Source organism: Chrysochloris asiatica, unplaced genomic scaffold, assembly GCF_000296735.1.
Source record: "Chrysochloris asiatica unplaced genomic scaffold, ChrAsi1.0 scaffold00128, whole genome shotgun sequence".
Taxonomy (NCBI): Eukaryota; Metazoa; Chordata; class Mammalia; order Afrosoricida; family Chrysochloridae; genus Chrysochloris; species Chrysochloris asiatica.
In genome coordinates this window covers 8,823,240-8,845,906 of record NW_006408646.1, presented here as the reverse complement: position 1 = coordinate 8,845,906, position 22,667 = coordinate 8,823,240, and the positions used below count along the sequence as shown (strand labels likewise).

The 22,667-nt window shown below is 41.9% G+C and overlaps 1 protein-coding gene across 1 annotated transcript in view; it reads right to left on the bottom strand.

The window, feature by feature from the left end:
- Positions 1 to 22,667, bottom strand: part of SFI1 (Sfi1 homolog, spindle assembly associated (yeast)) — a 92,164-nt gene that overhangs the window by 33,321 nt on the left and 36,176 nt on the right. The window contains exons 7-9 of the mRNA XM_006869308.1: positions 20,927 to 21,029; positions 7,320 to 7,476; positions 1,337 to 1,498 (exon numbers count right to left, since the gene is read on the bottom strand). Coding sequence (XP_006869370.1) covers positions 1,337 to 1,498; positions 7,320 to 7,476; positions 20,927 to 21,029 — 422 coding nt within the window. The remainder of the gene's footprint in view (positions 1 to 1,336; positions 1,499 to 7,319; positions 7,477 to 20,926; positions 21,030 to 22,667) is intronic.

Sequence of the window (22,667 nt, the reverse complement as noted above, 5' to 3'; positions counted from 1 at the left end):
TGACAATATGTTCAAAATATGAGATGAAGTTTGGCCATCCTGGCCTCCAAGGAGCACTCTGGCTGTACTTCTTCCAACACAGATCTGTTTGTTCTTTTGGCAGCCCATGGTATTTTCAATATTCTCCTACAGCACCATTAACTCAAATGCATCAGTTCTACGATCTTCCTTATTCACCGTCGAGCTTTCGCATGCATATGAGGTTACTGAAAACACACGGCTAACTTACTATTAGTCTGTATGTTTTCCCAGAACCTTGTTGTTAAATGCTGTCGAGTTGGTTCTGACTCACAGTGACGCTGTATAAGGTTTATGAGGAGAGACTGGTGAGTTTGAACCGTTGACCGTGAGGTACAAACCGATGTTGCAGTCCAGTGCTTATCATACACTGCCACACCAGGTCTCGTCCCAGAACCTAAACGGGAGTTTAACAGAAAGCCAGAGTTCAATGAACAAATGAGTGTGTGCACAGACATCCAGGGCAATTTAACTCCTGGTGGTTGGGCAGGTGTTGTGGCAGGGGCAGTGTCTAGGAATGTATGAAATGGAGTCAAAGGCCTAGGTTTAAAAAATCCTGGCTCTGCTAATGACTTGCTGTGACTTTGGATTTGAGAATCACTCAGCACCCTGGAATATGCTGCTGCTTCCATAACATGGCCAACTCCAGAGGGTTGCTATGAGGATTAAAGAGAGACTATAAAAAATGTCTGCACACAGTAAAACTGTAACGAATGGGAGCTGTTGTTGTAGTGAAAGGAGCAGTGTTTGCTCAACTGCTAGCTAAAAGGTCAGTGGTTCAAAACCACTGGCTGCTCAGCACAAGAAAGATGTGGCAGTGTGCTTCCTTTGAGTCTAGCCTGGGAAGTCCTATGGATCAGTTCTCCCCTGCCCTATGCGGTCATTAGGAGCTGGAATTGACTGGGTGACAATGGGCTTGTTTGTTGTGTTGTCATAGTGATGATGACATCAAGAACAAACAGCTCTGGCTGTTTCCACCCCCTGGTGGATAGAGACAAACATTGAAAGGATGACAGACATTCAGCAGAGTGGGATTACCTCAGAGGAGAAGGAGGCAGCACACTCAGGGATGGGCAGACAGGCTGCTAGAAGGGTCCTGTGTCGGGGCTACAGATGTGCTGATTATTATATTATTATATCGACTCTTTTGTCTGCATATTCCCAATGAAATGAAGGTTTTTAAAAAGAAGTTCACAGAGAAGAGGGCTGTCTTAAATGGCCCAGAAATGGCTTCCCATGTACCACCTGGCTCTTGTTTTACACATGGCTGAGCTCATGCTATCTTGCATGGATGAAGCGAGGGGACTGAAAAGGATACAGTGTTTCCAGTGGGTAAAGGCCCGCCGAAGCACCATCCTCCTGGCCAGCCCCTCCACCAGGGCGCGGTGGGCGTACAAGCTCTGCCTCCACTCCCAGGCCCACTGCCAATCACAGAAGTGTGTCTGGAGCACGGTGACACGGTGGAATTGTTCCGCCATCTCTGTAAAAGGGAGAGTAGCTGAGATAAGCTAGGATATTTTTTAAGAGAAGCTGGACCCTACTACAGGTAGACAGCAGGGATTCAAGGCTACGGTCATTGAGAATTCTTACATCAACGTTTTTAAACACTGGGAATTCGTTATTGTTGTTGTTGTTGTTGTTAAGTGCCTCTGAGTCAGTTCCAACTCATAGCAACCCTCTAGAGGGTTTCCAAGAAGTGACTGGTAAGCTTAAGCTGCCAACGCTGTGATTCAAATGACTTTACAGTCCAGGGTATTAGCCCACAGCACCACACCAGGACTCCCTTGTTGGAGTCAAGTGCCATAGCGACCCTGTATAGGGTTTCCAAGGAGCAGCTGGTGAGCTTGAACCGCCAACCTTATAGTTCAAACGGCTTTGCAGTCTGGAGCATTAACCCACAGTGCCACATCAGGACTCCCTTAGGCACCCGTTAATTATATATCTTTTCCTCGGAGAGAAAAAAGGGAGGGGTGCTATGAAATCTGCTATGGAATCTAATTAGAATCTATTTCAAATCCCTGATGAGCAGGAACAAGGACTGCTGCTTTCAGACCAGACCAATGTTACTTCTGCCTCTACGCTGATCTCTCGGGATGGGTGTGGGGTACCCTGTGACATACAGCTCTGTGGACATGCTGCAAAGGCTTTTGTGAATTTTTGGCTGAGCTGACCCTCTTCCTTTTAACACAAATCCGCTAAAGGTCTGACAAAGTGCCAGGAAGCGGATGTCCTAGAACTAGCATACAGGACCTGGAGGCCTGTTTCAGCTGGCTGCTCATCATGCTCGAAAGAAAAATGCCTTCAACTTCCAGGCTTGGGTAACTGAACGTTGGTCCCCCAACACGATCACCAAGCACACACACTCAAAGGCTCCTAAGAGACAGAGCTGGCATCCTGGTAGGTTTCTGCAAAGAGGTTTGGGTAAAACCTGGTAAGCCTGACTTTTATTTTTAATGTAAGGTTTTTATTGTGGATCGAGTGAAAGTTTACAGGGCACATCATCAGTTTCACAATCAATAATTCATATAAATTGTTTCATTACATTGATGATAACCACCCCCACCCCCGGCATATACCATCAGTTAACAGTATTTCTCTCTATCCACTTTAGCTTTTTAAAAAACACACAAACAAAAAAACCCACTCAGGCAAATACAATAATTTACATCTCCAAAGGGCACATTCTGAAAGTCTGCTCCTGGCCACCAGTTCTTAGTCCTTCTCTTCTTAGTTGATGAATCTAGAGTCCTCAGCCGCTCCACCTATCTATGCCCCCATCTCTGCCTCCATCTCTGGCCCTGCTGCTTCTCTGGATAAGGGCCCACATTCTATTTGTGTGTTCCTCTCCTGATGGTCCTAGGGTCCTCTGTTTCTGGACTGTAAGATCAACCACTTCCCTTTTTTTGTTACAAAACTTCTACCTTTACAAGTGTGACAGTCGCGATTAGTCATGATAACAGTTATTCACTATTGAATCGTACGAATCTTATCCCCCTCTCCTTTCACCAGACCCATCTAGACAAGATGTTAGCTATTCAGTGGGGACTCTCTTTCCCTCTACACTCGTAAACTAAGCTTCTTCTTGAAACCTTGTAAGCGAGTCACTTCGTGCCTTTATTGCACCCTCATTTTACATAGCCAATGTTTAAGTTGCTCGTCCCTATCTATCCTGTGTAAAGAGTGGATAGCATTGATACTTGGTTTGAAGACTCTTTCCCTCTCTGTTTGTATTTAGAGTAACTACCGCTCTGAATATAGGTCAGGTTCATCATGAAGATGTATCTTCTGTCACTGTAGCTGTTCCAGTCTGCTTGTCCTTTCTAGTGGGAATGGCTCACCTCACAAGGTTGTGGATGGGACTCAAGAGTCCACCTAAGGTCCTATACTCTGTAAAGGCTTTGCATTAGGCCTATTTCACTGGGCAAGTTTTAGAACCCCTTTTAGGTATTCCAATCAGTTATAGGCTGAAGGCGGTCTTAAAAGTTTTCACTAATCATGTTTCCCAACATTCCTTTCTATCCCACTCAAGTGTCTATTTTACAATAGTAGGCAAGGGAAACTAATATTCATAATGCAGTCAAGAATTTTAGTATTATTTACCCTCTTCAAGCTATACCTAGATCCCTGTATCCCAGAGCCCTGTTGTTCCAAGTCTTAGTATGCATCACTATTTACTTCTGTCCCACTAGGCCATGCAAACCTGTCTCAGTGTTTCCCTATCTATCTTGTTCTTCTGCCTCCTTCCCCCTTCTTGTATTGCCCTCACCAACATGCAAACTTAACCCCCCACCCTAACCCCATTGTGGTTACCTTATATTCCATTAGTTCTTCCCTCCATTTAAGACAGTCTATTTTATCCAGTAATCTACCTGACCTTCCCACCACCTGGATCTCTGCTCTTCTGTGTTTACCTTTTTCACATTGTAATTGTTTTGATCATAGACTGACCTCCCAGATCCTCTGTTCTTATCATTTTATTCTGTTCTTGACTTTTCATTTGTCGAATGAGTTCAGGTTGATGCTGCCATGTATGTCATTCTGTGGTTCTTATGTGTTCTTGTTGGTTCTCAGTTCACAGAACTTCCTTTAAGATGTTTTTCATAGCAGGGTTGGCTTTGGCAAAATCCCTTAGCTTCTGCTTATCCTGGAATGTTTTGATTACACCATCATATTTGATTGACAGCTTTGCTGGGTAGAGGATTCTTGGGTGGCAGTTGTTTTCTTTCAGGGTTTTATATATCTCTCCCCATTACCTTCTTGCCTGCATGGTTTCTGTTGAGAAATCTGAGCTTAATCTGATTTGCCTGCCTTTGTATGTTATATTTCTCTTTTTCCTAGCTGCTTTCAAGATCCTGTCTTTATCTTTGATTTTGGAGAGCTTGATTATTATACGTCTTGGTGATTGTCTTTTAGGGTCTATCCATCCTGGGGTTCGTTGAACTTCTTAAATGCTTATCTTTTCACTTTTCGGAATGTTAGGAAAATTTTCTTCCAGAAGCTCTTCAACTATCTCCTCTGTGGACTTGTGTGATTGTTCCTGTTCTGGAATGACAATAATTCTTATGTTACTCCTTTTCATGTTATCCAATATGAATCTTAGGCCTTCTTCGGATTTTTTTATCCTTTTTTTGTATTTGTTCTATCTTAGTAGTGTTGAGAGATTTATCTTCTAGCTCACTAGTTCTAGCTTCTATCTCTTCAATTCTGTTCCTTTCTTCTTCCAATGTATTGTTCATTTCTGATATTCTATTATTAATCGTTTGGACCTGTTTCTGTAGGTTTTGAATTGTTTCCAATGCTCTATCTATCTTATTTGATTGTTCCTGTAGCAATTTCCTGACTTCTTCCTTATTTTTCTCAACTCCATTGTATAGTGTTTTGGTACCTTTTATAATCACTTTTAGGAATTCCTTCTCAGGCATTTCCAAAGCCTGCCCATCTTCTAGTATGGAGTGTAGGTCTCCTTCCAGCTCATTTGCCTCAGTCACTTTATCTCGTTTCTGGACATGTGCAGATATGGCCATCTGCTTCTGTTTTTTTGGGCATCTTCAGGGGTTATCTGTGGACTTAATACTTAGATGGGTATGTATTTTGGTATTTTTTATGCTTTCTGAATGCCTCCAGGTAGATGTGATCAGGAAATGGGCTTCCCTTTTCACTCTTCTTCCTGAGAAGTTTCAAGATACCACTGTTGGTTGTTTTGACGTAACTTAGGATTTAATTTTCGGCCTATTTCCTCTTTTGTCTGCTTGTCCCGCTCCACAATCCCCATTCAGGCCTTTTTTCTAGTTGGAAACAATTCAGGGCCGGCTGTGGCCATTTGGTTTTAATTGGAAACTGTGTCTTTAAATTTTGAGGAGATCTGTGCACATGCGTAGTAGAACTCTCTGAGGGTGGGGCTGGGGTGCCCAGTAGCTCAGGCACCCCTATAGTCACCAGAATGGAGGTGCACAGACAGCAAGGTATCAATGATCAGATACCAAAAGAACAGAATGTCCACACCTTTATCTCAGTAGTTCTGTAAGCCGATCCTTCCCTGACGTGGTCTCACCAAGATGGCGGCTCCTGGAGCAGCCGAGCGTCCCAGACTAGAAAGCAATAGATTTCTTGCTTCTGCCACAAATTCCCCCAGCTGTAGGCCTTCCAACCTTCTAAATATTCCTTTATATGTGGTTCAGAGTTCTGGGACCATCCCGAGCCTGCTTGGTCGGGTATTCTGTGTTGTTGTTGGCGGAGCTCTGTACTACACGTCCACCCGATCCACCATCTTGTTTGTTCTGTCTAGCCTGACTTTTTTGATACAAGAGTTAGTAATTTCAGTGAAGCCAAATTTACCATTCTTCCCAAATTGTATGGTTTGGACTTTAACACACTTTGGGTTTAGTTTTATCAATTTCTTGCACAGGGATCTTAGTTTTTCACTTTTCAAATTGGTAAGTAATTGCTCCAGCACTGTGCAGAATCACTGAGCTTAAGCACAAGAGAATGTACCACGGTTACCTATATAGTGTTACTTCTGAACTCTGGGAAATTATCCCATGGAAACAGAACCAAACAACCTGACATCATAAATCACATGTGTAACTAACTAGAAACGATCCAAGTATCTAAGAAAAGTGAAGAAGAGCTAACATTAAAAATGGACATTTATGAAGAATAGTTAAAGACATAAAAAGGTGTTGAATAGTTTTGTGAAATAAAGCAAGATACAAAACTGTATGTATCATGGAATGCAGACTTCTGGAGGCATGGAGGCTGGATAAACCTTAAATCAAAAACATCCCATGAAGTCTACTGAAAACCAAATAGTTCCGTTTAACTAATAAAAATGGTCTGCCTTGAGCATTATGCTCTTTTAAGACCTAGCTCTAAGGGATAAAATTGACACCAGCAACCAGAAACACAGGAGCATTAAGAAGTAATGAATTTATGTTAATGAAGGAGGAACAAATCAGAAATAGAGGGTGAGAATGGTGGCACGATTCAAAGAATGTAACTGCGAGCACTAAATTATACATGTCCAAATTGTTGAATTGGTTTATGTGTCGCAGAGTATATTCTCAACAAAATGAAGTGATTACAAAACTGTACGTTAAAGTATATTATTCATGAAAACCACAATATACACAGTATAACTAAAATCACTAAACTGAATGAAATACAGAAAAGGCCAGAAAGAAGTAAATTTAAAATATGAATTAAGGATGATATATTTATTTTCTCCTCAGTCTTCTCTTCCCAAAATGTGGGATACAATGTGGCTACATTTCGTTGTGTGAGTGGTGGTTGTTTTTTTGTAACATTTTATGGCGTTGGCAAAGACTATTGACAGCACCATGGAATGCCGGAAGAACAAACAAATCTTTCTTTGAAGAAGGACAGCCAGAATGGTCCTTAGAAACCACGGTGGTGAGACTTTGAGTCTCTCTTTCAACATGTTATTAGGAGAGACCAGTGTCTGCAGAAGGACATCATGTCGGTAAAGTGGAGGGCCCTAGAGAAAGAGGATGACCCCTAACAAGATAGACTGACAAAGTGGGAGCAGCAAAGGGCTCAAATATAAAATTATGAGGCTGGTGCAGCATTGCGTATAGGGTAGCTTTAAGTTGGAACTAACTGAATGGCACCTAACAACAGCTGCATGGTTTGGGTTAAAGTTTACAGAGCATATTAGCTTCCCACTCAACAATATCTACACATTTCTATTTATTAAAAATAAAAATAAAGCACAATTGGCCACAGGAGAGTGAGTGGCGATGACGGGCAGTTTGCCTCGGCACCTGCGTGGCACTTCTACTCACCGTTCCTCTGTCTTTTCATTCTTCGGTGCTGCAGATACTCAAGCCAGGCCCTCAGGGAGCGCCGTTTTTGTGAGTGCTGATGGAGCATCTTTGCAGAGACCACCTTCTGTCTGTTGCTCTGGGCATACAGGAGCTGTTCCTGCCACTTGGACCAAGCCTGGAACACAGAGAGAGGAACACAGAGATAAGTGAAGATGAGGGAAAGAGAAGCAGAAAGGGAGTCAAGTGAGGACCAAGGAAATGGGGATCTCCATGCAGAGTCATTGGGGATGGGGAACAATGATTCTAAGAAGGGTACTGACTGCTTTGAGAGAATTTTTTTTTCTGCGTTTAAAAATAAGGGAAAAATCAAAACTAATGAGCAGACAAAGCAGCAAGAAAAATCTTGGATTCAAAAGGGTAATAAATGATTCAGATTTGGGGTGGACATCTTACAATGTGAGAGGAAGCCCACTGTAAAGGGGACTTTCTTGGGCAGGTCAGTTTCAGGGATGTTACCTACAGAAAATTGAGGGTCTACAACAGGAAGCTCTGCAGGACTACCCATAAATCTGTACCCCAGGACAGTGTTGATGTACATTTAAAGGGTGTCGCTCTGTGAGTTAATACGCCAGACTGCAAAGCTGTTTCAACTGCAAAGTCGGTGGTTCAAGCTCACCAGTAGGCTCCTCGGAAACCCTATACAGGGTCGCTATGGGTCAGAACTGACTCAATGGCACTTAAGAACATCAAATGACTACTTTGAAAATGGCTGTATTGGACAAAGACTTTACACATTCTTTTTGTAAACCTGTAATACACACCTCTTCTCCTTTCCTTCCTCTCATTTGATTACCAATCAAAACCAAACCTACTGTCAGGTTGATTCCGACTCACAGCGACCCTGTAAGGACAGAAAAGGTCCAAAGCTGTCAATCTGAATGGATGCATCATTCTCCTATGGCACGGCTGCTGGGTTGGAACTACCAACCTTTAGGTTAGCAGCTTAGCACGTGAACTATGGCACCACCAGGGCTCGCAAAGCTGATCACCGTTCTTTCTATTTCACCTAGGAAACAAAAGCTATCAAAAGAGAATTCCTGGAGAACAAACAAGATGTCGAAGGGAGCAGACGTGCAGTGAGGAGCTCCGTCAGCAACAACACAGAACACTGGACCAATAAGGCTCAGGGGATGGTGCCAGAACTCTGAACTACATATAAAGGAATATTTAGAAGGTTGGAAGGCGAACAGTTAGGGGAATTTGTAGCAGAAGCAAGAAATCCAATGCTTTCTAATCCAAGACACTCAGCTGCTCCCGAAGCCACCATACTGGGAGAGACCAAGCAGAGGAAGGATCAGAGCAGCCACGGACACCTGACAGAACCATGAGATAAAGGTGTGGACATTCTTTTTTTTTTTGTATCTGTTCATTGGTCTCTTGCTGTCTGCACACCTCCATTCTGGTGACTAGAGGGGATGCCTGAGCTAGTGGACACCCCACCCCCACCCCCAGAGGGTTCTACTAAGCATGCACATAGAGCTCCTCGAAATTTAAAGTGACAGTTTCCACTTAAAACGGCAGTGCAAAATGGCCACATCCAGCCCTGAACTGTTTAACGCTAGGAAAAAAATAGGCCAAAAACCTAATGCTGAGTTATGTCACAACAACCAACAGTGGCATCTTGAAATTTCTCAGGAACAAAGAGTGAAAAGGGAAGCCAATCTCCTGATCACATTTACCTGGAGGCAATCAGAAAGAATGAAAAAAAAAACAAAATACGTACCCATCTAAGTATTAAGGCCACAGATAACCTCTGAATATGCCCAAAAACCAGAACCAGATGACCATATCAGGACATGTCAAGAAACAAAATAAAGTGACTGAGGCAAATGAGTTGGAAGTAGACCTACAACCCATACTGGAAGACGGGCAGGCTTTGGAAGTATCTGAGAAGGAATTCAGAAAAATGATTATAAAATGTATCAAAATACTATATAATGGAGTTGAGAAAAATAAGGAAGAAGTCAGGAAAGCGCTATAGGAGCAATCAAATAAGATAAATACAACATTGGAAGCAATTAAAAACCTACAGAAAGATGTCCAAAGGATGAATAATAGAATATCAGAAATGGACACTACACTAGGAAGGGCAAAGGAGTAGAATTGAAGAGATAGACACTAGAACTAGTGAGCTAGAAGATAAATCTCTCAACACTACTAAGATAGAAGAACAAATACAAAAAAAGGATAAAAAAACCTGAAGAAAACCTAAGGTTCATGTTGGACAACATGAAGAGGACTAACGTAAGAATTATCAGCATTTCAGAACAGGAACAATCACACAAGTCCACAGAGGAGATAGATGAAGAGCCTCTGGAAGAAAATTTCCCTAATATCCTGAGAAGCGAAAAGTATTCAAGAAGCTCAACGAACCCCAGGAAGGATACATCCTAAAAGACAATCACCAAGACATATAATAATCAAGCTCTCCAAAATCAAAGATAGGGACAGAATCCTGAAAGCAGCTAGGGAAAAGAGAAGTTTAACATACAAAGACAAGCAAATCAGATTAAGCTCCGATCTCTCAAGAGAAACCATGCAGGCAAGGCGGCAATGGGGAGACATATATAAAACCCTGAAAGAAAAAACTGCCGAACAAGAATCCTGTACCCAGCAAAGCTGTCAATCAAATATGACGGTGTAATCAAAACATTACAGGATAAACATGAGCTAAGGGATTTTGCCAAAGCCAACCTTGCTATGAATAACATCCTAAAGGAAGTTCTGTGGACTGAGAACCAACAAGAACAGACAACAACTACAGAATGATGTACGTAGCAGCATCACTCTGAACTCAGTTGACAAATGGAAGAATCAATAACAGAATAAAATGATAAGAACAGAGGATCTGGGAGGTCAGTCTATGATCAAAACAATTACAATGTGAAAGGTGGTAAACACAGAGGAACAGAGATCCAGGTGGTGAGAAGGTCAGGTGTAGATTACAGGATAATAAACGGTCTTAAATGGAGGGAAGAGTTAAAGGAATATAAGGTAACCGCAACAGTGGGGTTGGGGTGGGAGGTTTAGTTTGGGTGATGGGGAGGGAAATACAAGAAAAGGGAGGAGATGGAAGAAGACAGATAGGGGAACACTGACACAGGTTTGCATGGCCTAGTGGGACAGAGGTAAACAGTGATGCATGCTCAACCTTGAACCAACAGGGCTCAGTGATACAGGGAGCTAGGCATAGTTTGAAGAGGGGAAATTATACTAAAATGCTTGACTGTCTTATGAATATGGATTTCCCTTGTCTATTATTGTAAAATAGACACTTGAGCAGGCTAGAAAGGATGTTGGGAAACATGAGTACAGAAAACTTGTAAATATGTCTTCAGCCTATAATTAACTGGAATATCTAAAAGGGGTTCTAGAACTTGCCCAGTGAAATAGGCCTCTTGCAAAGCCTTTGCAGAGTATAGGACCTTAGGTGGAATCCTGAGTTAAGTTCAGAACCCTATGAGGTGGAACATTTCCACTAGTAAGGACAAACATTGTCAACGAAAGATCATCAGGAAAAACCCAAAACAAAAATGTCAGCATGACTGGCTACTACAAGAATAAGCAAGCTGTTTGCCAGGAAGACATCAAGGCTAGCAATCAAGTTCCTCAGGACAAACTCCCCTCTAAGACTGAAACTCAAAGGGAACACATGAGCAGGCATGTAAGCTTGCTGGCGACCACATTGGTCTACTGGTGAGTGGAAGAAGTGGGGGAAGGCAGCAGTGAAAAAATGGGTTGAGTTCAACCACAGTCCATTAACTCCCATTGACCTGGAGATGAGAGAGAGAAGAGGGAGGGCTGGTTGGTCCAAAATGTGGTGAGACCTGGGGACACCTGAGCCTGTGGACAAGGACATAGTCACAGAATGCTAGAGATGAGAGTGAAGCATCCAGTTGATATGAAGTGAGTGGAGATTGTCAAGAACACCCAAACTTGCAGACAGTACCCATTTAACCTAGCCTCGATGGCTTGATAATCTGAAGTCGACTAGAGAATGATAAAAAAAAAAAAATTTTTTTTTGATAATGGAAATGAGGATAAATTGCTACAGTTTGATGAACTTGACCTATACATGGAGGTAGTAACTCTAAATACCAACAGAGAGGGAAGGAGTCTTCACATCAAGTATCAATGCTATCCCCTCTGTACACAGGGTAGATAGGGATAGGCAACTTAGACATTGGCTACCTAAAATGAGGGGACAATAAAGGCACGAAGTGACTGGCTTACAAGGTTTCAAGAGGGAGTTTAGTTTAAGAGTATTGGGGGGAGGGGGAGATAGAGCCTTCACTGAATAGTTTTCATCTTGTCTAGATAAGTCTGATAAAAAGAAATGGGGATAAGATTCTTATAATTCAATAGTGAATAACTGTTATTGTGAGTAATTGACACTGTCACAACTGTAAAGGTGGAGTAGTTTATCTTATAGTCCAGAAACAGAGAACCCCAGGACCATCTAGGGAGAAGAGCTCAAGCCGAATGCGGGACCTTATCCAGAGAAGCAGCGACACCAGAGATGGAGGCAGAGATGGGGACACGGAGAGAAGGAGCAGTTGAGGACTCTAGATTCCTGGAAAGAGAGGGACTGAGAGCTGGTGGCTAGGAGGTAGGCTTGCAGAATGTGCCCTTTGGTGGTTTAAATTAATATATGTGCCTGAGTGTTTAAAAAAAAATTAATAGAGAGAAATACTGTTAACTGATGGTACATGGAGAAGATTACAATGATCGTAATGAAAAAAGTACATGATTTGTTGAATGTAAAACTGATGATCTTCCTTCCCTGTAAACTTTCACTCAAATCACATTAAAAAAGAAAAAAAAAAGAATTCCTTCAAGCTTCTGCCCTGTCCAAACTACCTGCCAAAAGGCCTTGCTTCCTCCAGTGGCTCTGGACACACATCCCTGCTCCTCGCATGGAAGGCCACTCCCTGCCACCACCTGAGAGTACTTCCCTTTTTCTCTCATATTTCAAGTTGAGCACTCTAGTAATGCCTCATCAGTCTCACTCTCTACTACATTTTTTATTTATTTAAAGTTTGTGAATTATGTGACAGTTTACACAGGAAAACATTAGTTTTACATTCATCCTATCGTATATCGTTTCATTGCCATGGTTACAATCCCTTCCACCTATCACCAACCAAGGGTATACACTACAAGCCTGCCCCCCAGTCGTCAGCACACAGCCCCTCTCCCTCTCTGTGTCTTAAGTCCCCAACTGCTCCATCTCTCCACGTCATCATCTCTGCCTCCATCTCAGGCATCACTGCTTCTCTGGGTAGGGTCCCGCTCTCCACTCTTCTCCCTTGATGGATGGTCCCAGGGACCTCCACTCCTAGGTTGAAAAGTTTATCACTCCCCTCCTTGCTACAAAACATCTACTTTTACATTTCCAACCCTCCCAAGTAGTCCTGATAACAATTATTCACTATTGTATCACAAGAGACTCATCTGCATTTCATTTCACCAGCCCTGCCTACACAGATTGGATACTACTCACTGGCCCTCTGGATCTAGGTTCTACTCCAGGCCCTCTGGATCTAGGTTCCCTCTTGAAAGCCTGTAAGCCAGTCACTTCTTGCCTTTGTAGCTCCCCCATTTTGGGTAGCCAATGTCCAAGTTGCCCATCCCTGTCTAGTCTGTATATGGAGGGGGTGGGAAAGATCCTCGCTGTAAAGATTTGTTCCCTCTTTTGAGCTACTGCATCCATAGGTGTAGGTCAAGTTCAATCAAATTGTATCAGATTACTCTTTTTTTCCTCTTCTTTCTTCTTCTAGTTGAGCTCTGATCATTCAGTCATTGAAGCCAGGTCAGGTGGGTATTATCTGCAAGTGTGGGTGTTCTTGTGCATATGCCTTCTCTTCGTATCAGCTGGATGTTTCACTCTCCACTGTAGTCCTCTGTGGCTATGTCACTGACTCTGGGCCCAAGAGTCCCAAGGTCTTGCCACACTGCTGGCCAACCAGATCTCCACCTGGGTTCACAGAAGTCTACTGAACATTGTAGGGCTTAGCTTGCAGCTTCATTGCTGTTTTTCCCTCACTTCCCCTTATCGGTGATGAGTGTGGTCACCAATCAGAGCGTGTATTCCCATTGAGTCTTAGTCTTGGAAGGGGGTTTACACTGAGGGGACCCAACCACTTGCCTTGATGTTTCCTGGGCAAGCAAACAACTTGCTTGTTCTTATAGTACAGTTGGTCTGCCTCTATTGTTTTGTTATTTTTCCTGTAGGTCTTTCTTTCAAGAAGTATCTTCTGTTCTTCTAGCCACTCCAGGCTGGTTTGCTTGTTCTTTCAAGTGGAAATTTCCCATCTCTGAGGATCTGGATGTGGTTCAGGCTTCCACCTATAGTCTTATGTAGTGCAGAGGCTCCGCAGGAAACCTCCTTCACTGGGCATGTGGTAGCCCCATTTTAGGTATTCCAATCAGTTATAGGCAGAAGACGGACTTACAAGCTTTCTATGGTGGTGTTTCTGACTATTCCTTTTTCTCCTCCTCCAGTGTCTATTTTATAATATAATGCAAGGAAAACCAAGATTCAAAAGACAGCCAAGCATCTTAACATTATTCACCCATTTTTCCCATTCCAACCACGTCTGAATCTCTGTATCCCAGAGCCCTATTGTTCCAAGGGTGTGCATACATCATTATTTATCTCTGTCCCACTTAGCCCATGGAAGCCTGCCTAATTGTTCTCCCATCTGCTTTGTTCTTCCATTCACTTCTCCCTTCTTATATATTGCCTCCCTCCCCAGCACCCAAACTATCCTGTGTCTATTCCCTGCCCTGTTCTACTAGATATTTTAAATGGATGTACCCATGTGCTGTTTTTTCTCCTATCTTAAAAAGAGAACAAACCCCCTTCAGCAACATGGCACCAAAAAGCAATGAGTGCCTATGACTAAAGCCTCAATTAGACACTGAAATTGCAATAAAGTCTGTTTGAGGAGCATTTGGGGAAGTTTGCATTTGAAATGTATGTTCTGCTATATCCTGTTAATATTACATTTTCTTGAGTATGATTATGCTAGTGTGGCTATAAAAAAAAAAACCACTTTTATATTTAGGGTAGGTAAGTTTGGAGTCCTGGTGTGTGGTGCTGTAGGAAAAGCACTGGACTGCTAGCTGCAAGGCTGGTAGTTCAAACCCATCAGCCACTCCTCATAAACCCTACATAGGATCACTATGAGTCAGAAATTACTTGACAGCACTCAACAACTCTCTTCAGTCAGGAATTAATTACACATGCAATCAAGACACACTGATGATCATTGGTGAGTGGAATATGAAAATTGGAAACAAAGAGAAGGATGAGTAATTGGAAAATATGACCCTGTTGATAGAAACGATGCTGGAGATTGCACGATAGAATTTTCCAAGATAAATGACTTATTGATTATAAATACCATTTTCAATAACATAAACACTATGTTTCATTTGTGGACTTCACCAGATGGAAGGCACAGGAATCAAATTGTCTACATCTGTGGGAAGAAACAATGGAGAAGCTCAGTATCATCAGCCAAAGTAAGGAATGGGGCCAAATGTGGAACAAACCATCAACTGCTCATATGCAAGCTCAGGCTGAAGCTAAAGAAATAAGCATATGACAACTAAATTTAAACACCATCTCAAGAATAGATTTCATGCATTAGACACTAAGGAGTGAAGACCAGAGGAGTTGTGGGATGATATCAAAAACATTATACAGGAAGGAAGGAAAAGATCATTAAAAAGATAGGAAAGAAAAAAAACAAACAAACATAAATGGATGTTAGGAGAGACTCTGAAACTTGCTCTTTAACATAGAGAAGCTAAAGTGAGTCGAAGAAGAAAGTAAAAAAATGGAACAGAACATTCCAAAGGGCAGCTCCAGAAGATTAAATCACGTATTATAATGATGTGTACAAAGAGCCAGAGTTAGAACACCAAAAGGGAATAAACGCTCAGCATTTCTCAAGCTAAAAAGACTAAAAAAATAAATTAAGTCAAGCCTCACATTGTAATATTGAAGGATTCTATGGGCAAAATACTGAATGATGCAGAAAGCATCAAAAGAAGATGGAAGGAATGTACAACTCACTGTACCCAAAAGAAGCAGTTGATGTTCAACCATTTCAAGAGGTAGCATATAATCAAGAATTGATGATAGTTAAAGAAGTCCAAGCTGCACTGAAAGAACTGATGAAAAACAAGGTTCCAGGAACTGACAGAACACAAATTGATATCTTTCAACAAACTGATGCAGCACTGGAGGTGCTCAATCATCTATGCCAAGAAATTTGGAAGACAGCTACCTGGCCAACTGATTGGAAGAGTTGCATATTTGTGCCCATTCCAAAGAAAGATGACCCAATGGAATACAGGAACTGCACAAAAGCATTAATATCACATACAAATATAATTTTGGTGAAGATAATTCAAAAATGGTTATAAAAAGCTACTAGAAATGCAAGCTGGATTTAGAACAGGATTTGGAACCAGGAATATAATTGCTGATGTCAGGTAAATCTTGGCAGAAAGCAGAGACTAACAGAAGGATGTTTACTTGTGATTTATTGACCATGCGAAAGCATTCGACTGTGGAAATCCTAACAAACTATGGCTAACAATGTGAAGAACACATATTCCAAAACACTTCATTGTGTTCATGAGGAACCTGTAAGTAGACCAAGAGGAAGTTGTTCAAACAGAACAAGTGGACACTGAATGCTTTAAAACCAGGTAAGGTGTGCATCAGGGTTGTATAGCTTCATCAATACTTATTCAATCTGTATGATGAGCAAATAACCCAAGAAGCTGGATTATACGAAGAAGAATGTGGCATCAGGATTGGCAGAAGACTTAATATCAACCTTTGATATGTAAATGACACAACTTGCTTGCTGGAAACAAAGATACTTGAAATACTTACTGATAAAGATCAAAGACTACTATGGCCTTCACTACAGATCACACCTCAATGTAAAGAAAACAAAAGTCTCACAAATGAACCAATACAGAACATCATGACAAATGAAGGTAAGGTTGAAGTGGTCAAAGACTTCTTTGTGCTTGGATCCATCACCAATCAACACTCATGAAGTAGCAGTCAAACAATGTATTACTTTAGGCAAATCTGATGCAAGAGTTATCTTTGAAGTGTTAAAGAGCAAAGCTATCAGTTTGAGGACTAAGATGCACTTGACCCAAGCTATGGTATTTTTAATAACCTCATAAGTATGTGAAAATTGGGCAATGCATAAGGACAACCACAGCAGAATTTATAGTTTTGAATTATGATGTTGGAGAAGAATATTGAAAGTACCACAGACTGCCAAAACAACAAACAAATCTGTCTTTGGAGAAGTGCAGCCACAGTGCTCCTAAAAACCAGGATGACAAGACTTCCTCTCTAGTACTTTGGAAATGTGGTCAGGAGGGACCAGTCCCAAAAGAAGGACATCAAAGTGGAAGGTCATCAAAAAAGAGGAAGAGCCCCCAAGGAGATGAATTAACACACTGACAGCAGCAATTAGCTCAAACATAACAATGAGGTTAAGTGTGGGACCAGGTAGTATTTCATTTTGTTGTGCATAGGATTGCTAGAGTTGGAACCAACTCTACAGAAGCTAACAACAACAGTTGAGATATAAAATTTAAGTTGTTGTGTTTTGTTTTTTTTGAACTGTGATTTGGGTGAAGATTTACAGAGCAAGCTGATTTTCCACTGAACAGTTCACACAGATTTTCTTTTGTTACACTGAATGCAATCCCCATATTGTTAACAGCACTCTTCCAACTTCTTTCCTGTTCTTTTTGGTGCCTTCCTGCCTTCTGATCTATATCCCTGGGGAAATGGGGGTTTACCTCCTATGGTTATTGTTCTGAGTACATACCTCCTTGGTGTCACCTGACTGGACTGTTCGTCATTGATTGGGCTGGAAGTTGAGTTATGGAGATGACTTCAGTTCCAGTCCGGAAAGATTTCTCAGGGCCATAGTCTCAGACCAATAAGCGAGGTCTTTTCTACCAATTTTGAATGTTGTTCCACACTTTTTTCCCACTCTTTCCAGGACCTGCTATTGTGATCCCTTTCAGAGCAGTCACAGTGGTACTCAGGCACCATCTAGTTCTTTTGGACTCATCAGAATCACAAAAGCCAGGGTTATTTCCTTGCATCTTTGAATTTCTTCACTCTTCTTTTCTCCAGACAGGGAGAGACCAATAAGTTGCACCTTAAATGGCTGCTCGCAAGCCTTTAAGATCCTAGTCACCACTTGCCAAAGTAGAATGCGGAACACTGTCTTTGTGGACTGTGATGTCAACTGACCTAAGTGCCCTTGCCCCCCAAGACTTTGGTCCTTGAGCCCCTAAGCCCAGCAACTTATTCACTCAAGGTGTTTGGTTACAGCTAATACATTTTCATTAAAAATGTAAGTTTAAAAATCTATTCATAATGTCTGCCCCTGCCTAGTTCACAGAGACACAAGGATAGGGAGAAAGGGCTTAAGTGAAAGCTCCTGGTGCTTTCAACAACAGGGTGCTTCTCAGACAAACGCATCTTCATTTCTAGCCATAGACACTTTTTTCAGGCATGTTGAGATTATCTTGATTACTCACAGTTTTCATTGCATTTGATTCTGCATGATCTGTGGCAGTTTCTATACATCAAATCCAATCTCACACCATGAAAACCTGCTGTCGCTAAAAATATTCACTCAAATCTGTTGTTGCAAGCTTGGAGGACAACTGTAAATGAGGAATTCTAAAATATTTTGAGCACCAATTGCATCAGTTGAATGAATTCAGAGTCTCTCCAAGTAGCTATATGAAAGGGAAGAACCCACACACAGACTGACAGTCGTAGTCCATCAGTGACAGAAAATCAGTCTTGCTGTGTTCCTATTTGACAGCATTTTCATATCCTCTCTGTCAGCTCTGTCCCCTCCTGAGGCTACTGGGGTATAATGGCCACTAAGACAAGATGGTTAAGAGCAGGACAATACGGTTTTCAGGCTCCCTGAGTCCACGCATAAGGAGCTCTGGGGGTGCTGTGAGCTAAGTATTGGACTGCTAACCACAAGTTTGGCAGTGCAAACCTACTAGTTGTTCCTCAGGAGAAAGATGAGGAGGGCTGCTCACATAAAGATTTAAAGTCTCAGAGCCCTATAAAGGGTCACTATGAGTTTGAACAGACTCCATGGCAGTGGGTTTGGTTTGTTGGTTTTGGTTAATGCATATACAGCTTTTAGCCCAGTGCCTAGCTCAAGCGAGACCACAATCATTATTTATATTGCAGCTGCTGCTGTTGTTGTTGCAATAGGAACTGCGTCTCTTATTTCCTTGCTATTATTGTACTAAGTCCTTATGCATAAATAGCTCAGGGGTCAGCAAACTTTTCTTAGACAGTCTTTTAGGGTTTGTCATACAGTAGGCATCACAACTCACTAGCCTTGACTTTATAGTCTGAAGTCACAATATGCAAATAAATGGGCATAGTTAGCTGTGTCCCAATAAAACTTTTAGGTACAAAAATAGGTAGTAGGAGGTGCAACTGGAGCAAAGAGGAATGAAGCCAATCGAAGGAATAATTAGTCCAATGGACTAATAGGCTCCCTGAAAGAACAGCAGTTTCCATGACCCTGAGACAGGAAGAACTAGATGGTACCAGGCTACCACTATCTACTGTTCTGAAAGGGATCACATTAGAAAGTCCTAGACACAGTGGGATAAACATGTGGAATAAAATTCAAAAGCATAAATAGATGATGCTTACTGGTCAGAGAAAAACTGATGTAAACCCCCAAGACTATGGCCTTTAGCCACCTTTGTTGTTGTTAAGTGCTGTTGAGCCAATTCCAACTCACAGTGACCCTGGTATAGGGTTTCTGAATCTGTAAATCTTTGCAGGAGCAGAAAGCCTCATCTTTCTCCCACTGAGTGGCTGGTGGATTCGAACCACCTATCTTGTGGTTCACAGATCAGTGCTTATCATACAAAACAGCCACATTCACCCTTTATGTCTGGAAAAAAACCTCACTCCATGGCTCAATTTCCAGACAAACGACCGATAAAGGAGAATGATAACACTAGGGAGGTATGCACACTTTAGAATTATAAAACGATTTGAGATCCAAAGGGCAGCATTTACCCAAGGGTCAAATTCAGGTTAGGAAATGAGGGGGAATGGAAACAAAACATAGGGAGGAAGAGGAATAAGTGATGTTACACTGTGAGTATTGTAATCAGTAAGATGAAACAAAACTGATCTGCTCTGTAAGACTTCACCGAATTCATACACACACAAAATTTTAAAGAAAAAAACAGGCAGTATCCTAAACGTGGCCTGTGGGCTACAGTTTGCTGACCCCTGATTTAGCCGACTGTTGATGCTATTCTCATGTGATAATAATTATGTGTACCTAGACTATGTAATATGTTTTCAGACTACAAAGATATTTTACATTTATTATTTAGTAACACGCAATTCTTTAATTTCTCCATTTCTGTTCTGTTCTCTGTAACTGAACTAGCAGGTCTATAGATATCCAGCAGACACAAAAAGGACCGAAATTCAGAGATTATATCAAAGGCCACAAGAAAACTTCATCCATCAGTTTGGGTTCAGGCCTTAGACCTTTATAACTGATCAAAAGCTAGTGGACTCCCCAAAAGAAATATCTTAGAAAGATATAACGCTAAGAAAAAAGAAGCAAGGTTTCCATGTTAATTTTAGTTTCATTTTTGACCTCATTATTTCTACTTGACTGTAGGAAAATAGCAGTGAGGAAAGACGAGCACACAGCTGTTGATTTAAGCATGTCGCCGCTCCGCGGGAGAAAGATGAGGCTTTCTACTCCCGTAAGGATTTACAACCTCGGAAACCCTGTACAGGGTCGCTATGGGTCGGACCCGACTCGACGGCACTTAACAACAACAACAACAACAACATAGCTAATTTACAGTCCTGCTGTGGCACTGTGGGGTTAATGCACCAGACTGCAAAGCCATTTGAACTGCAAGGTTGACGGTTCAAGCTCACCAGTTGCTCATCGGAAACCCTATATAGGGTAGGAATCGACTTGACGGCACTTAACAACACAGCTAATTTGGACTCCTGGTGTGGCGCTGTAAGATCACCATCAGACTGCGAACCATAAGGTCGGTAGTTCAAACCGACCAGCTGCTCCTCAGAAATGCTATGTAGGGTAGCTATGAGTCAGAACCGACTCAAATGCACTTAACAACAACAACAGCAGCATAATTAATTTATAAATCCCAATTCCACAATTACCAGAGTGCTTTTATATTTACTGGCAATCATGTCTAGGATAAAACAGTGAATAGTCTTGATAGCAGCCTTTGTCTGTGAAGGCCGTACCTTGCATATTGTTCTGCCCATTTCCCCGGCAGCCATTAAGGGCCAAGTGGATATGGAGGGCTAGCTCTCTACCTGGGAGCTGACCCCCTGTGTGTGTGTGTGTGGAGAGGAGGGAAGCAGGGGCCAGAGTTAAGCGGGGGAATTAGGGGGACTTTGCAACATATACAGAGGATGTCAAATTGGAACTTTCTGGACTCACCTGCAACTGAAGGTTAAGGGCTCTGTGCTTCACAGCTGAGGAGTGGAGGGCATGGCCCACATGGATCTGTTCTAGGCGCTGCCTCCACTGGTTCCACCACATCCTGTCAAAGAGCATATTGAAGACGGAGCCAATGAGAAAAAAAAAAAAAAAAATCCAGAAAGAAGAAAGGCTGCTTGTGCTGGGTCTCAGACCCTCTCAATCTGACAGTACACATAGGCTCTATTTGGCTTACACAGCTTTTAAACATGAATTATTGGGAGAACAAACAAGATGGTAGATCAAGTGACAGTGCTGTAAGGAGCTCCATCAGTAACAACACAGAATACAGGACCAAGCAGTCTCAGGGGATGGTCCCAGAACTCTGAACCACATATAAAGAAATGTTTAGAAGGCTGAAAGGCTTACAGCTAGGGGAATTTGTAGTAGAAGCAAGAAATCCATTGCTTTCTAATTCAAGAGGCTCAGCTGCTCCAGGAGCCGCTATCTTGGGTGAGACCAAGCGGGGGAAGGACCAGAGCAGCCACAGACGCCTGACAGAACCTCGGAGATAAAGGTGTGGACATTCTTTGCTTTTGATATCTCTTCATTGGTCCCTTGCTATCTGTACACCACCATTCTTGTGACTATAGCGGTGCCTGAGATAGTGGGCATCCCAGCCCCAATTTGGAGAGTTCTACTATGCATGCGAACAGATCGGCTCGAAATGAAAAGAGACAGTTTCCACTTAAAAACCAAACAGCAACAGCGGCCCTGAACTGTATATAATTTAAAAAAAAGTCTGAATGGGGATTATGGAGTGGGACAGGCAGACAAAAAAGGAAATAAGCCCAAAACTAAAAGCTATATCATATCAAAAAGACCAACAGTGGTATCCTGAAATTTATCAAGAAGAGGGACAACAAAAGCCCATTTCCTGATCACATCTACCTGGAGGCAATCAGAAAGCATAAAAAATACCAAAATACACACCCATCTAAGTATTAAGGGCACAGACAACACCTGAATATGCCCAAAAAAACTAAAGCACATGAGACAATATCTGCACATGTCCAAAAACGAGATAAAGTGACAGGCAAATAAGCTGGAAGTAGACCTACACTCCATACTAGAAGATGGGCTGGCTTTGGAAATGCCAGAGAAGGAATTCAGAGATATGATTATATATCAAAACACTATAAAATGGAATTGAAAAAAATAAGGAAGAAGTCAGGAAAGCACTACAGAAAGAAATCCAAAAGATTAATAATACAATATCAGACATGGACAATACACTGAAAGGGCAAAGGAGTAGAATTGAAGAGATAGAAGCCAACACTAGTGAGCTAGAAGATAAATCTCTCAACACTACTAAGACAGAAGAACAAACACAAAAAAGGCTAAACAAATCTGAAGAAGGCCTAAGATTCATGTTGGACAACATGAAGAGGAATAATATAAGAATTATTGGCATTCTGGAACAAGAACAATCATACAAGTCCACAGAGGAGATAGTTGAAGATCTTCTGGAAGAAAAATTTCCTAACATCCTAAAATGTGAAAAGATCAGAAGCTCAACGAACCCCAGGATGGATAGACCCTAAAAGACAGACACCAAGACATGTAATAATCAAGCTCTCCAAAATCAAAGATAAGGACAGGATCTTGAAAGCAGCTACGGAAAAGAGAATTGTAACATACAAAGGACAGCAATTAAGATTAAGCTCGGATTTCTCAACAGAAACCATGCAGGCAAGAAGGC